The sequence below is a fragment of the Capsella rubella genome, unplaced genomic scaffold (genome assembly GCF_000375325.1).
Source record: "Capsella rubella cultivar Monte Gargano unplaced genomic scaffold, Caprub1_0 scaffold_6, whole genome shotgun sequence".
Taxonomy (NCBI): domain Eukaryota; kingdom Viridiplantae; phylum Streptophyta; class Magnoliopsida; order Brassicales; family Brassicaceae; genus Capsella; species Capsella rubella.
Genome location: NW_006238918.1, coordinates 2,079,334 through 2,095,377, shown reverse-complemented (window position 1 = coordinate 2,095,377; position 16,044 = coordinate 2,079,334). Strand labels below are relative to the sequence as shown.

Here is a 16,044-nt window from a genome sequence, read left to right as displayed (position 1 = left end):
AAATGGTTCCCTAATCTGAGCCTAATTCAAGTTCAAATTCATATACACAACATAAATATTGTAGACAAAAAAAAGTCTCACAAATACGTACTGCGTGCGAAGTGCCAACACAATAGGGAAGGAACCAAATGAACCCAATCAATTGGGACATTAAACCGCTTACCAACTCAATCAAAGGGTGATCAAACAGTTTGATTTGACGTGTCACGTTGATGCCGAGGAATTAGATGAAAGTCTTAAAATCATTTCACAATTGGTGAGTTTTGTGGGAAACTAAATCGAATATCACTTTTTTGGTATACAAATCCAACCCAATCCATTTCACATACACGTCTCTACGTATAATGATCATTTGACTTACTGACTCACGCATCACTTCCATGCAAAATGTTTTATACCAATTACCTCAATCTTGAAAAGGCATATGAGAGAGTTACAGGCCGATTGCTTTTCGTACAAACATAACCAAACTTTGTAATACTTAAGAGTAAACAAGTTCAGAGAAGAAGAATATTATGTATATAAAGAAACTGAATATTCAAAATAGAAATGAAGAAAGCTAAAGGAGAAAAAGTGGGGTTCCTCGTGCACGATGTTAAAAAGGTAGCGTTACTAATTTAAGAAGTCATCTCTTCGTGTGAGTTTTTTTGTTTAAAACACAAATCATATAGTTAATTAAGAATAATGTCTCACACATCTATTACTCTATGACTAATGAGACCCCATCACACACCACTTGCACACATTTAGTACCTGATTCTGTTCCCAAGTGTTAGTGTGTGTAGCACTTTGGACATTCTCTTGTCGCGACTCTTATGACTTTATACCACTTTGAATAGAGTAGAAACATGCTTTTAGGCCCTTTTTCTATGTAGCCAATATCTCTCATTCTTTCTCTCTTTTTTTCAACTAATCTTTGACTGGACTTGATTGTCTCCATAACTTGTTAGCATCTGCAGGGCTTCAGTGTCGTCTTGTACCAAGAAGGGCGGAGGAGGACGAGTGCGATCCGAAGCCGGAAGAGACAATGATACTTCAACTTCGGGTGTCTTCATAAGACTCTCTTTTGTTTTTTGTTGTTGCTCCATCATTATTTTCAATTGTTTCCCTTGTTCTTCGATTCTTAGTTGTAGGTTTCGTTGAATCTAAATAATGAAAGGTACATGAATCAAGATGAGTGTGGTATTACCAAAAAAAAAAGTATCTATGTAAGATAATTATCAATAAATTGTTCCATAGAACTATAAAGAAGAGTCTTAATTATCTCTAGTAACAATTTATAACTTACTTCTAGTTGTTCATGAAGATGCCTCTGAACATCTAGTTGAAGCTGAAGTGCCTCTTTAATCTGCACTCCACTGCCTCCACAACATTATAAAAAAAAAAATATTAACAAGTAATTATTTATCATTTTTGAATAAGGTTAATCGTATGGTGTTGCTATTGCTACGCTAAGCCATTTGGTCATTAACTTTGGATTTATATGGAGAAAAAATAAAGTGCTAATTAGTAATAAAGAAAGTATTAGTTTTGGCTCAGAAAAAAAGAGAGAAACGTACGTTTTAGTGTCAAGCTGAGACAGCTCTTTACCACAAGCTCTCTTCTCAAACTTGCCTGCAACATAAAACTCTTTACTTTCACACACATAATACTCTTTCGATTTTTATTATTCCATATCATCAGTTTATTTTTTTCCAAACAAAAAAAAATTAGTGCAGAGATTAATTAGTGTACCTTCTTGGGTCTCAGGCATGTATTTTGCAATCCTATATTTCTGAAATTTAAAAGACAAAACGTTATTTAATAAAACTTTCTTTGAAAAAGAAAAAAAAATGATAGAGAAGAAGTAACCGTAACCTGTAAGTGGCTTTTGACATGAAATATTGTGAGTCCATCAGAATCCATCAGCTTCAATATCGCTTTGGGCGTTGCCTCTGCAAAGTTTACCACCACTTACACATTTTAGTGACCCACAAAAGAAACAAGGACACTTCTATCCCATAAAACGACATTTATGTAAATACTTTTATTGAAAGATGTAGACATATATCCAACTAATGCAGCAAAAGTGATCCACATGCACATATATAGTGTTATATATATACTTATATGAGAACGTTATAACTTCTTTGCCCAAAAACAAAAGAAGAACGTTATAACTTCTTTGCCCAAAAACAAAAGAAGAACGTTATAACTTCATAAAATGACTTTTAATTCTATCCATCCTATGGCTATTCATGATTCATATGCATGTGAAATATAACTTATTTTGGGTAACCAAGAAGTTCTAGGTTTTAGTAACTTCTTCAGACCGAAGACTTAAAGCAAGTTAAACTGGTCCCCCTCTTGTAGCATCTACTAGCTAATATGTCTATAAGCTAATCAAACAAAAGCGACTAGCTCAATATCAAATGGTTATATAAGAACATCTTGCAATGGTTCAAAGACTTACTATCAGCACCACCGAGGCAATTAACGCACTCCACAAACTTCTCATGTAGATCTTGAGTCCATCTTATTCGTGTCTTGTTCACACAGTTAGGAGCCACCGACCCTCCATGGGTTGAGAATGATGTATGAGAAGAAAATTTTGAAGGAGTTTGTTTAAGTTGTTGATGCGATGATGAGAAATTCAAATGTGTTACATTAGAATTACTATAGGTCCTCCTGCATAGTTCCTGTGGATCAAAACAATAAAATAAAATAAATCATAAGAAAAACAATATAAAGGGGAATTTTATTTTGGCATACTTGTGGATCTTGACTTGCTTCAAAAGAAAGTGAGTACGAGGCCGATGAAGCATTATTTGCTGCGGCGAAATCGTTCGCGCATGATCTTTGATATAATGATGGCTTCAAATATTGATCCGGGAGAGGCGGCATAGGAACCATGGATAAGGTTTGGTCTAATGATGTGTGATCCGGTGATAGATGATGGTAGGGATGAAACGAGGAAGGGTAAGGCTTTGAAGATGAACATTGTAAGGGGAAAGATTGATTGGCTGTGCAATCGTATGGAGGAAACTCCGAGAAGGTTTCGGCTCTAGTCCATGGAGATGATGGTTGATTGTATTGAATCATGTTATTCAAGTTCTGTAAATTAAACGGCTGGGGCGGTTGCGGTTGCGGCTGAGACTGTAGCTGGCTTCCTTGTGAAGCGTTTGAGAATTCAAAGTTGATATTATCCATTAAAGAAGAAACAAGAGAGAGACACAATTTGAGACTTTTGCATCAGAAACATATAATCTTTGTTTTGTACGTTCAATGATATATTGAACGAACGGGTAAACAAGATGATAATGGAAGGAAAAAAAAGATTCGATTTATAAAAAATCGGAGGATTAATAATATAAACCGATATGATGAAATCTAGCTAAGGTGTTATGGTTTTTTGGGTTTTATGGAATATGTGTGTGCATCCTCCAAAGTCTTCAGGTGCAAGAGGGATGCGTATAGATATAAAGCCAACGCCTCTCTTTTTTTTTTCTTTTGATTATTCTTAAAATGGATAGGAGTGCGCAATTTTTAATTATCCAATGGCCATAATTGCAAAAGTCCAAAAATTCGTATATCAATATAGTAGTATTAACAAAAGAAAACATACATTAGTTTAACTTCTACTTGCGTAGACCTTGTCGTTATTCTTCTTCATTTGTAGAAACATCATAAAAGAGTTTCTTCACAAAAATAGTAAGATCGCACGGAATTCGATTATGGTACCATCATCAATTCTTTTTTTAAAACCCTAATTCATATCATCATCTTGTTTATATATTAAACCATGCATACATATATGTATATATATAATTAGCATTTAATCCGTTATATATTTATAAATATATGTACATACTTAAATATCTAACGTATGTAAAATGGTATGATCGACGGATTGATATAGCTGATAAATTATTAAGCTATATTTTTCCATTAGTAATATTCTGTAAAAAATAGAGAAAGCTTATATAGTTTAAACTTTAACAAGTATTATATGGTTGTATAAAACAATAGGTTTTTAGTTATTTAAAAGTAAAACATACAAACTCACTTTAGATAATTCACCAAACTATAATATAGAAAATATTTTATTAATCTAGCCGTTGACGTACGAAACATAAAAGACCAAAAGAGTTTCGAACTGAATAGTTATTTTCATTTTAAGTTCAGTTAATTTCAGACATTACAGTTTACCATGCACATTCTCACACAATTCCTGTCATTTTATTTGAATTATTTCAAACTAATTAAAAGGAGTTAGAAATTAACAAAGCCATATTTTGGTTTTAATGTTAACTGACACATCCACATTACTAGGATATATTACTAATGAGTCTCTCCAATCAAAATGAAGTTGCGTTTTTTCAAAATTAAAGGCAAGATTAGGTTTCGGATACACCTCGAACCACTGAATATTAAAAAAAAACTATACATAATAAAATAATTATATTTTAGTGCCCCAATCAAAAATTGTAAAAACTATATTCTGGTTCTACCCAAGATATGGGAGAATATATTTTACATGAGCATATTTTTTTCTTAATAGTATTGTAATTATATTGTGAGGATTCGTCTCGCATAAAATTTCAAACGTTTTTAATAACGCCCATGAGTTTGGTTTGGTAGTCTAAAAAGAGATATCGAATTATTCTGGATAGGATGCATAAAAAATAGCTTTCCATCCATCTTACCAAAAAAAAGTGTTTTGTTTGGCCTTCGTTATCTTCTTCTTCTTCTCACAGTTTTGGCTGAATTATTCATTATTGTTGACATTATATTATTTATATTATTTGAACCAATTATATTTTTATAATTCTTTAAAAAGAAAAAGAAAAAAAAATCATAGAAGAGATTCAAATATTCCACTGCCAAAAGTTGCTTAGAGGCAAACCACATTCCGCACCCAAAAAAAACCAAATAAATTCAATCAATTTAAAACTATATATATAGGTAAGACCACACAAATATAGAGGCAGTATCGAATTCCATTCCAAACTCTATACATTTTTTTAAGTAGCTAGAAGAGAAAAACATCTTATATCGTTTCTACGTCTTGCAACATACATTTAGTTTTTATTCAAGCATGCATTATTATAGTTTTGATTATCTGATGAATATCTGTGATTGGTGATTTCCCATGAACAGTTTTATCAGATGAAGGGGTTGTCGTCGTTAAACAGAGGTATCTCTATGCTAATGGGTACATAACGTCTCGGCTTTAAGTTGAAAGATTTATATATGAATATGACGAGTCTTTGGATCACTATGAAGCTAATAATTAATGATGGGTCACTTATAAGTGAATGCCTTAAATGAAAAGAATTATACATAAGTAGTAGTAGTAGTATACTTCTTCTATATGTTAAAAAATAGCTAGGGGTCTTTAATTTGTAACTTGTCACGACTCACGTTAGTAGCTGTTTTACGAGGAGTTTAGTTGATAAATTCTCTCTATCGCTGTAACATTGCTTAGATTTGTTTGTTTGTTTGTTTCTTATAATTAAGTTTTGAAGTCGTTGCCCCGTAAAAAGTTTGGTAATTGAAAAGAACACAAAGAGGTGAAGAAGGTGGACTTCTGATTTTAAATGATAAACAAATTATAAAAATGGAAAGCCACAGTGGAACAACTGTAAGATTCCCCCCTACGTGTTAAAATATTGCCCAATACTATTCTTACAAGTTGCACTTCCCAACTTTTGTCTTTTTTTATATAAAAAAAATTACAATATTTTTTTAGTTCAGACGACAGTTCTCTAATTTTTTTATTTTTTTTTACTTAGTATGTTTCTTAATTTCGTTTTAATAAGAATAGATTTTATATTCGTCTTGGCCAGTCACAGATGTCCCCCCCTGACTCGTGTCGACATGACAAATATAACAAATTTTTAAAATGCAAGTATTTTTTATTTAAATATGTTCGACATCGAGGTGAAAATGTATATATTTGCGTAAATTATTCCCTTGTTGGCAGAAAAATAATATATATATTGTGATAGGAGAGACAAAATTGTGGGTAGACTTTTGTTAAGGGCAATATATTTGATGGGAAACTTGACCTTAATTTAAAGTTTCTCTATCGATTATATACACATTCGAAGTTCCCCAGAAGAAAATCTGTTAAACAAAAGAATCACGATCTGCAGCCGGAATTTATAAATACCCTATTAACCCTTATAAAATTATTTAACCTTACGTTCCGAATCTCCACATATCAACACACATATATCATAAAAATCTTAAAAAGTCTTATATATATACGAGAGATTGTCTCCGTTCTATGTTTTAAAACAATTATGAGCGTCCTACTATGTATTCTTTTTACAAATATTTTATGTTATCAACAACATACAGATGTATGCGAGTTAGAAACTCAGTTGTGTGCATAGCAATGATAGTAACATAAACCATAAAACCATAGATCTTTGCTGTGCTCTTGTTCAGACTTAAGGCCCCAGAGAAGAGCCGAATTGATCCTTTACTTATAATGGGCTCAAAAGATTCAAATTAAAGCCCACATTACGAAGGTTTTTTTGTGTCTTCACAGTTGGCTCGTGACAAAAAGTCTCTCTCTCCATGATTGAGAGAGGAAGATGAGGCATGCATCGCTTGATGGATGGATGGATCGATACTTATTCTTTTTTTCTTTTCTTCTCTGACTATCAAAAGTCGTGTCACCGCAAGATTTACATATTGTCACTATCTTTTCCATAAAACGCATTTCGAGAGTCCTTTCTATCTCTAGTCCTACTCTAGTATAGTCAGATGGTACTTGGCTTTATTGATGCATATGAGAGTCAAGAGAAGAAACAATCAACACCAGAGTACATATCGAATTGTTGGGGGACACGGTGCCTATAAATGTCCTATAAGTGGAGCGGCAAAGGAATTTTTTTTGGTAATAGTATCATAGCTTCATGAATGTTTCAATCTATGTTAGAAAAAAAAATTAGTGAAGTGAGACAAACACAAAGCGGAGCCGTGGCGATAGAGAGGATAATGCGATTATTTCGCTGTATTCATTATATAGATCGAATAAACCATAAACGAAACAAACTTAAATGGTCTAAGTCCAAAATCGCATATGAACAACAACATAATAGATATAACTGACATTCGTAGGCTAATATCACCTAAAAATCTAGGTTAAAATCAATTTAGGAAAAAATTCAAAAAAAAGATTTTATCTCATTTTTCAAAACTATAACTGTAAAAATGAGTAAATTATAAAATCACGTTTTTGACGAAATAATTAAAAAAATCATTTTTGACGATTAAATATATATGTATGAGTGTATGATTGATGATGATGTATTTTATGTTATGGTTTAAGTTAACTTTTAAGCCAACGATGTAAGCCAAAAATGTAAGAGTTTCTTCTAAAGCATACAAAATTAGAAAAAAACGATGTAATAACACTATATTAAATTAGCAGAAAAAAACAATAAGTTTAACTAACCTATATATTATGTGGTGTACTGGTGTAGAGGGTCAGCAAAAGTAATCGAATAAACATCTAAACCAAAAATAAAAGTTTAGTAAACTTAATTTTGAAATATAGGAAGCGGGGTTTTGTGGAATATTAAGGTAGTGGATCATATGGGGGATCCTAGGGATTTGTTTTTGGATATAAAAGTGTTCTACAAATTTCATGTGGTCTAGGATTCGTCATCCCATCCAGCTTTATTTACTTGTTTTGAATATATAGTAAAGTAGAGAGGATGGTTACTCCATATCACAGACTCGGTGTTATTCTTTTGGTTAGCGTCGATTAGTTTTCATTTTGCGTCTTAACTCTGGATTGGCAGCAAAGATGTGAGAATTGTTGTTGAAATAAAGACAGTACACAGAGGCAAGGATCAGTGTAAGTGTCAGACGAGTCATATTAGTTACTTGAATCTAAAGTCACTTGAACTCTCTTTTTCAAACCTGAGATATATGTTCAAGTGGGGTCTCAACCATCCCGACCACGATTAAAATCACCCCAAAGTATAGAGAGTGGCATCCCTTTAAATACTCCCAAAGTAGCAGGGTATTCAAGTAACTCCATAAGCTTTCATTACCTTTAATATACTATTCAACTTAAGAGTATTTTAAAGCCCTTTGTTAACCAAAGATTTTCTAACGAGAAAGAGAGAGAGAGAGAGAGAAAATGGCAATGCCACTCAAATCAACACCTTCTATGTCTTCTTCTCAATGTTCATCTTCACCGAACTCAAGCTCCGTGAAACTCAAATCCCTAATCCAAACTCTCATCCTTTCTCATGTTTGTCGACTAATCCGAGAGATCTCTAGAGCTTCATCTATTCTTGTTAGAGTCTTGAAGAAGAAGCAATCTAATCTCTTGTCAGTGTCTTCTTTACTCTATCCAAAAAGAGCCTCAACAAAGAAACAAAAGGGCAATATTTTGTTCGGTTCCTTCAGACTTCACTACAACTTTTGCTCCTCTCACGTAGTGCCCGTCTCTGCGCCAGTACGTCTCCCTGAGGAGCTCTACTTAGCTCATCTCCAATACGACTCTACTTGGGAGTCATCATTGTACTCGACTGAATCAATGGATGTTCCCGATGATTATGATGATGATGATGATGATGATGATGATGTACAAGAACCCTCTCAGCTTACTAGCTATCTAAGACAGCTAGAGGATAAAGTTAAAGAAGACAAAGAAGAAGGGAAAGAGATGATGGTGATGAATGAGATAGATAAATTAGCTGATATGTTTATAGCAAATTGTCATGAGAAGTTCATGTTGGAGAAGGTTGATTCGTATAGGAGATCACACGAAATGCTGAAGAGAAGCAGTTGATAATGATGATGGGGGCCTTCGTATGATCGTATCTTTCATTCCTTTTTAATGTAATTTTCACTTTTCCTTTTTCTTTTCTCTAATGAATTTTCTAAAAAAATGTGTATCTGAAGCATAGAGGATGGATTGAGTGGTGTTTGTGTTGTGTTACAATTTGATGATATGATTGGTGGTCGTTTATAACTATAATTAATAGACAGTCCAAAAAGGAAAAGAGAGGATGAGAATGGAATGGATTTTTGTAACTTTGGCTTTTGTGGTTTGAGTTCTCTTGTTATTATCTATCTTCTGATATTGTTGTTTTGTTTGGGACCAATTTTTTTCTTTCTAAGGAGATATTTTTGGCCATACATAAGAATATATGCAAGTCTAATAATTTTTATAATGATGGATTTGCACCAAATTCTTTGCCAACTTAAGGTTTATATGATCTCTGATCCAAAGAAAGTGTAGACATATTAGATAGGGTAAATTTGGAAAAATACTCTCTTTTTCATTTATTTTGAAAATTATTTTTAATAGATAAAAATTACTAAAAAGACTCACTGAAATTTATAAATTAATATGATGTCTGGAAAGTTTTGATAAAACTAACTATTTTCAAGATAATTATTATCTTAAATATATTTTTTCAAAACAATATTGATTAATTTATTAATTTATGATTTTGTAATATGTTACAAAAAACAAAAGAATAATCTATGATAGATTCAGCTATATACAGATTGGGCCTAACAGGACAATACTATAATACAAATAGGCCCAAAACGAAATGAAACAAAACGCGTCGTCTTGTCTTTAGAGCATCCAAGTTCTCCGACCAAACTAAGGTTTCTCTCTCCTCCAACTTGGGAACTTTCCCGGTCGTCCATCTTCTCTCTCTCTCTATCGCACGCTGTGCCCAAACCAGCTAAAACACTACACTTGCGCTCTCCAAAGATCAATCTCTGTCGCTGCAATAGCAAAAAAAATAAAAAGAAGGTTGTTTCTTTTGGTCCAATTCATTCAATTTCTCATTAATAGAGAATTCCCAACGAATTCCCAACGAATTTATCCGTTCATCAGTCGCACGCACGCCGGATCTCGTCGACCCTTTGTTGCTTCTCCGTCGGGATTCAATCTTCTTCGATTACTCAGGCTTTCTGTGTAAAGACTACGTTTTTAAGGAACGATTCTGAATACGGAGGTATGTTAATCTCCTTCTCTTCGTATCTGGTTTGAGCGATTTAATACTATTTGCTTTTGTTCATTGAGAGATCTAACAGTTCTAGGGTTCAATTCAACACTGAATTTATATGGTTTTTAACAAATTCTTCTCTTTGTTAGGGTTTAAGGGTTTCATCTGTTTTGCACTAATTTATCTGAATTTAGTTGTTTGTTGAGCTACTGATGACATAAAGTGTCTTGTACATTTCAGAAGAAGGTTTTAGAAAAGGGGTAGTTACTTTTGGATGTAAAGTGTATGGTAGGTCTACACATTGATATGGAAGCGCAGATTCATACACTTGAGCAGGAAGCTTATTATGCTGTATTAAGGGCGCTTAAAGCTCAGGCTGATACCCTTTCTTGGGTAAGTCCTCTTTCTTCCTTTTCCCTTCAAAAGGTTATTATTAACTCTTCTACTGTCATATGTCATGAACAAAAGATTTGGCTTGTATGATCACATTTTTTTTTATAGGATAAAGCAAGCATGATGACCAATCTGCGTAAAGAATTGAGGGTATCTGATGATGAAAACCGAGAGATGTTGAACAATCTCAATAATGACGATATTATCAAAAGAATAGAGTAAGAAGTTTGATCATTTTGCTACAATTAAGCTAATGTTACATGAGATTCCTCTGTATCTTGTAATAATATGATGTATGACAGTGATTGGAGAAAGGGGAATAAACAGTCCCTCGCTGTTCTTCCTAGTCCGACTTTTTCAGCTTCTCGGAAGAAACAGAAGACTTTCCAATCCGTAAGACTTCTTGCTTTTATCTTTCCTCATAGAAGAAGTCAGAGGATTATCTGTATTTGTATATGATTAAGTGTTATTTACTGATCATATCATTTGTAATACACGATGCAGTATCCGTCTATTGGTTCTACTAGAAATAGGTCATTCAATAACCGTCCAGTAACAGCAAATGAGCCTGCTGAAGCTCTTATTGGAAGAAAAGTGTGGACAAAATGGCCTGAAGACAACAGCTTTTATGAAGCAGTAGTTACACAATACAATGCTGATGAGGTAACTATTTTATGGCTGAGACCTTCTTATTTAGATTGAATCAGAAATTAAGAATACATTTAGTCATATGTGCAACAGTATATCTGTATGTGTTTCGAGGTGTCTCATGTACTTCAAACAAAAAAATCCTCCATTTTCCAAACTTATTGATAACTACGTGTTTCCCTTGTTCATAACTTTTATATCTGACACCAAGGCCTTTAAGCATGATCAGCATGTACCAGTTTAGATCAGAGTTAGTCTAGTGCAAGAACATTGCAATTACCCTAGGTGCTTTGTAGTTGATGGTTTGACAGCTCACTAATTATGGTTGAGTAGCGTAGCTGGAGAGCTAATAGGTTAAAGGGAATATAGGTTAGATAAGCTGGAGCTCTGTATTGGTCTAGGACCATGGTTTAGTCATTGGTCGAAAGACTTTTCTACTTAATCAAGTCTATCCATAGTGTCGTTCGTGATGAATTGAAGAAAGTTGTTTACTAATTTGAATCCTATCAGGGCTTACGTGAGAGGTTGAAAAGTATACTATGAATTTGAAATATCTAGAAGTTTGGAACGGTATTTAACATTGAACATAGCTTACGTATATAACTGATGTACTCATTGTTTACAGGGTCGACATGCGTTGGTATATGATATAAACACCGTGAATGAGACATGGGAATGGGTTGATCTTAAGGAGGTAATTTTCACGAGTTTTTGATATTATTAGGTATTAATATTTTTTCCTTGAAAATGCTGCCAATAATTTTTTTTGGGTAAAGATACATATGATTTTGGAGGTAGCATTAATTAGTTAAGTTACATGGGAAACATTTTCTTTAGTGTACCACCTAGTATGATACCATTTACTGCAGAATCTGAAGTAAGTTAGTTTATATAATTGCAGATTCCACTGGAAGATATAAGATGGGATGGAGAGGAGAACGGGGCAACTCTAAATGTACGGCATGGCAGTGGAACCACCCGTGGGAATCGAGGAAACTTAAGTCATGGTGGTAGAGGGAGAGGTCCAAGAACTCAGCCAAGAAGAGAACATTTGGCATTGGAAAACGGTGGTGGAAGGAAATTTTTTGATGAGATTGAATTGTTCAACACAGACTCACTTGTGAAAGAGGTAGGTATCTCTATCTCAGCATTCTGTATCTCTTTAGGCAAAAAGGTTTTTGATGTCAAATCTTTCCTTATAGGTCGAGAGAGTTTTTGATTCTAACCTTCCTGATCCACATGAGCTTGATAAGGCCAAGAAACTACTCAAGGTGAGAGATATGATAAATACTTTGTGATGAGATATGGATTGAATGAAACAGTTAAGTGAAACTTGGTGCTGTTATTGGATGATACAGGAACATGAACAGGCGCTTATTGCTGCCATTGCAAGGCTTGCGGATGCTTCTGATTACGAAAGCGGTAATATATATATGAAAAGAAGAGGCCTTTGTTTATTCTATGTTTTATAATGCCTTTGCATATCATTTTTTAGCCTGAAAATTATTATTCTACACATCCAAATCACAATGTTGTCAGAACGGTCATGTACTAAGAATCACTAACAACAACATAACATTTCAAGCCTGTAGATAGTGACTCATTATCTGGATCATTACAACTTACGTTTATTTTTATTTTTTAACATTGGATTTGTTTGTTGGTAATGAATCAGATGGAGAAGAACCGTACTCGCATGAGCTTCCAATGCTGGGATGACAGTGGATGAAGAAAGAGATTCAGCATCAACCCTAGGAAAAAATGACCAGCGAAATTTATCTTTTCTTCTTATGCGTTGATTTTGTTCATCTGATCCACTTGATGAACATTAGTATTCTTCTAAGTTGTGTTTTCGGTATGTATGAAACTAATCTTTAGGAATTTTGTATGTAAAGACACTATTCTTTTTGAAAATTTCTGAACTTGTGACCATCGTTAGGCTTTCCCTTTCCCCATCAAGATCGTTAATAATATTGCTCGAATGTCATAATCCCTATTCTTGTCTAAAAGTCTAAGAGAATTGAACCAAGCATGTCTCCATATAATGGTTAAGAACGTATGATGGGCTGATTTTCTCATCGAAAACTAGTTAACAAGAAAATTATTGTTAAAAATTATTTCAATTACTTTTCAAAATATCTTAATGTTCAATATTTAAGTAGTTTTAGACACTCAAAACTATCTATAAAGGAACGAACCGTTATTCCAACTATTTGTTTTTAATATATTAATAAGATTTGTTTAACGAACAAAATTTAATTCTTCGTGGTTAACAACTTAAATTAATGTGACTATGATAAAAGTTCAAAATGCGCCAAACTTAAACGATATACATATTATACATCCCCATCAAAATATCAAATACAACTCTATTATTATTAAATCTTTGATGTAATCTATATTTTGTTTATTACTTGCAAAAGCAATATAATTCCAGGCTCATCAAATAACTCTACTATTATTAAATCTTTGATGTATTCTATAAATTTAATGTATATAATTTACAATTATGGAATATAGTCCTGGTATTATGGTGTTTCCTGGAATATAATTTCCTTAAAAATTATTAACAAATTGAAGCAAACCTCTCTATCGTTTATATCATAGAGCTGTGGCGATGATGATGATGATATACCCAATAGAACTTTTATTGGATAAGAAACGAAGAGCTCAGATTACGAAAATTTGAGATCCCATCTTATCTTCTCTCATCAATCTCCGATTTCGAATTTTGCATTCTCCGATTCTATCAATCTCAAGTGTTCGGATCTCGACATGGATGCTCGAAAGAGAGGACGCCCTGAAGCTGCTGCTCCCTCGCACAACTCCAATGGCGGAGGATTCAAGAGGTCTAAGCAAGGTTAGCTCTTTCGCTCCTTCCTTCCTTCCGTATCCAATTGGGGTTTCGAATTCGAGATCTTTAGGACAAGAGAAAATGGTTTCGTAAATAAAGGTTGCTCCTTTCTCATTTGGGCATATTCTTGTGTCGTGTTTGCTTCATTTGTTCATTAAGTAGAGTGATTACTTGCAAACCCTTACTCTGCTTTAGTCTGTAGCTACCTTGTATTGAGAATTGGTTCTAGTGTTGGAGCCAATGAGTTGTGATGGAAAGTTTGTTTCTTGTTCCTCCTTTGTGTTCTGCTATTTGCTAAGCATTCTCATATACATTAGATTCATCAGTTCATTCGAATATAAGCCATTAGCCTTTGTGGCCACTCAACATACTTGATTGATATACTGATCTATGTCAACTCAAGGCGTTGAGTCTGAAATGCATAGAAGGCAGATGGTACAATGGAGCTAATTCCAAAATGATATCGATTGAAAATTTTAGAAAAGTTTAACCAAGTAAAAGCACTTAATGTTTGCAACAGAGATGGAATCAAATTCAACTGGTTTAGGAAGCAAATCCAAGCCATGCACTAAATTTTTCAGGTTATAAATCTATTATTTTTTCCCCTAATTGGATCCTGAAATTAAGAAGTAATATTGTATAAATTTGTGCTAATGAAGTGGATAGTTGTTATACAGGTACGTAGCACTGTTCATCCTTAAACGAGTTAAACACTCAATGTAACAAAATGTGACCCCTCCTAGAAATGGATAAGCTTATACGGAGAATATATTTGGAACTGAATTCTACTGGTGAATCTAATATATGAAATCAACCAAAACTTGTCTGTGTGTTTAGTCTTCTTTTGTTTGATGGTAAGGAATCTGTAATTTTTTATACGCAGCATAAAACATTTATTCTCGGGTAAGGTTCTTCTTGCATTATCCTTGTGTTGTGCTATACTTGAGTCTTTCGGCTCCAGAGCAACATGTTAGTTCATTGGTGATAGAGTTGTAATAGAATCTGTTTATTATTCTGAATATTTCTTTCATCATTTTTGCACTAAAGGTTAGTGCGTTGTCTGAGAAGGTAGCGATAGTGGCATCGTGCAGTAGCCTATAGATATGTCATTGTTTTCTTTCACGGGTCAACTTGCTGATGCATTATGCTTTCTATCTCAGCCCTTCTGGATGTCCGTTTGGTGACAACTGCCACTTCTTGCACTATGTACCTGGTGGGTACAATGCTGCAGCTCAGATGACAAATCTACGACCACCAGTTGCTCAAGTTTCCAGAAATATGCAAGCATCTGGTGGTGTGGGAGGTAGATTCTCAGGGAGAGGAGATTCAGGATTAGGCCCTGTTTCAATGTTTGGTGCTTCTGCTACTGCCAAGATTAGTGTAGATGCTTCTTTAGCTGGTGCCATCATTGGAAAAGGTGGAATTCATTCCAAACAGATATGCCGTCAAACAGGAGCAAAATTATCGATTAAAGATCACGAAAGAGACCCAAACTTGAAGATTATTGAGCTAGAGGGAACATTTGAACAGATCGATGTAGCGAGTGGGATGGTGAGAGAGCTTATTGGAAGGCTTGGATCAGCCAAGAAACCTCGTGGGATTGGTGGTTCTGAAGGGAAACCACATCCTGGGAGCAACTACAGGACCAAGATCTGTGACAGGTTCTCTAAAGGGAACTGTACATATGGAGATAGATGCCATTTTGCGCATGGTGAAGCTGAGCTGCGCAAGTCGTGAATCACTTAGTTATGTCTTTAGAATCTTGAGAACAGGTTATGCATTTGTGTTTCTGTTTTTGGTTAAGGCATTGTTACCTTCCATTATCTTTGTGACCTTTTCTCTATTCTTTGTTTATTTTACCGATTTGTTTTATGCGACTGGGTTTGAAAACTTTTGACCAATTGTTAGGCCTCTGAAGATTTGCTTTTTAATTATCATCACAGTAAAAACTTAAAAAGACTTGAGAGATTTGCATTGAGACTTTGTTTTGTACTTAAGTACTACAGCCAGTCACCATCGATCACCCAAAACCGGGGACGAAGTCGTGACCGGTTTAATCACTCCGACATCAGGAGATGCTTTGTTAGGCGTAAAGTTCGTTTACACATGTGGCGAAGTCTAAAGCCTAACACGCGTCGTTCTATCTTCTCTACGACTCTTAAGGCTTCGAAC

The 16,044-nt window shown here is 34.2% G+C and overlaps 4 protein-coding genes across 5 annotated transcripts; 3 read left to right on the top strand and 1 right to left on the bottom strand.

Moving 5' to 3' along the window:
• Window positions 1-562: 562 nt before the first annotated feature.
• LOC17882828 (myb family transcription factor PHL5) lies at window positions 563-3,410 on the bottom strand. Its single transcript, XM_006289597.2, has 7 exons — window positions 2,752-3,410; window positions 2,453-2,678; window positions 1,858-1,934; window positions 1,735-1,774; window positions 1,560-1,614; window positions 1,289-1,358; window positions 563-1,145 (listed from the first exon to the last, which is right to left on the bottom strand). The coding sequence occupies exons 1-7, from the start codon at window positions 3,187-3,189 to the stop codon at window positions 906-908; spliced, it is 1,146 nt and encodes a 381-aa protein (XP_006289659.1). The 5' UTR covers window positions 3,190-3,410; the 3' UTR covers window positions 563-905.
• Window positions 3,411-7,897: 4,487 nt separating this feature from the next.
• On the top strand, window positions 7,898-9,094 carry LOC17881406 (restriction of telomere capping protein 1). Its single transcript, XM_006286615.2, has one exon. The coding sequence runs from the start codon at window positions 8,144-8,146 to the stop codon at window positions 8,798-8,800; it is 657 nt and encodes a 218-aa protein (XP_006286677.1). The 5' UTR covers window positions 7,898-8,143; the 3' UTR covers window positions 8,801-9,094.
• Window positions 9,095-9,840: 746 nt separating this feature from the next.
• LOC17881475 (protein EMSY-LIKE 2) lies at window positions 9,841-12,950 on the top strand. The gene is made up of 10 exons (XM_023780798.1): window positions 9,841-9,986; window positions 10,218-10,370; window positions 10,479-10,588; window positions 10,673-10,763; window positions 10,875-11,033; window positions 11,644-11,712; window positions 11,920-12,147; window positions 12,221-12,289; window positions 12,377-12,440; window positions 12,694-12,950. The coding sequence occupies exons 2-10, from the start codon at window positions 10,263-10,265 to the stop codon at window positions 12,735-12,737; spliced, it is 942 nt and encodes a 313-aa protein (XP_023636566.1). The 5' UTR covers window positions 9,841-9,986; window positions 10,218-10,262; the 3' UTR covers window positions 12,738-12,950.
• Window positions 12,951-13,611: 661 nt separating this feature from the next.
• LOC17883676 (zinc finger CCCH domain-containing protein 52) lies at window positions 13,612-15,803 on the top strand. Of its 2 annotated transcripts, XM_006286493.2 has the most exons (3): window positions 13,612-13,878; window positions 14,393-14,453; window positions 15,033-15,803. In XM_006286493.2, the coding sequence occupies exons 1-3, from the start codon at window positions 13,794-13,796 to the stop codon at window positions 15,607-15,609; spliced, it is 723 nt and encodes a 240-aa protein (XP_006286555.1). In that variant the 5' UTR covers window positions 13,612-13,793; the 3' UTR covers window positions 15,610-15,803. The 2 variants fall into 2 exon arrangements, with proteins under 2 accessions (XP_006286555.1, XP_023636469.1); XM_023780701.1 differs by lacking the exon at window positions 14,393-14,453 and having other exon boundaries at window positions 13,783-13,878.
• Window positions 15,804-16,044: the final 241 nt, after the last annotated feature.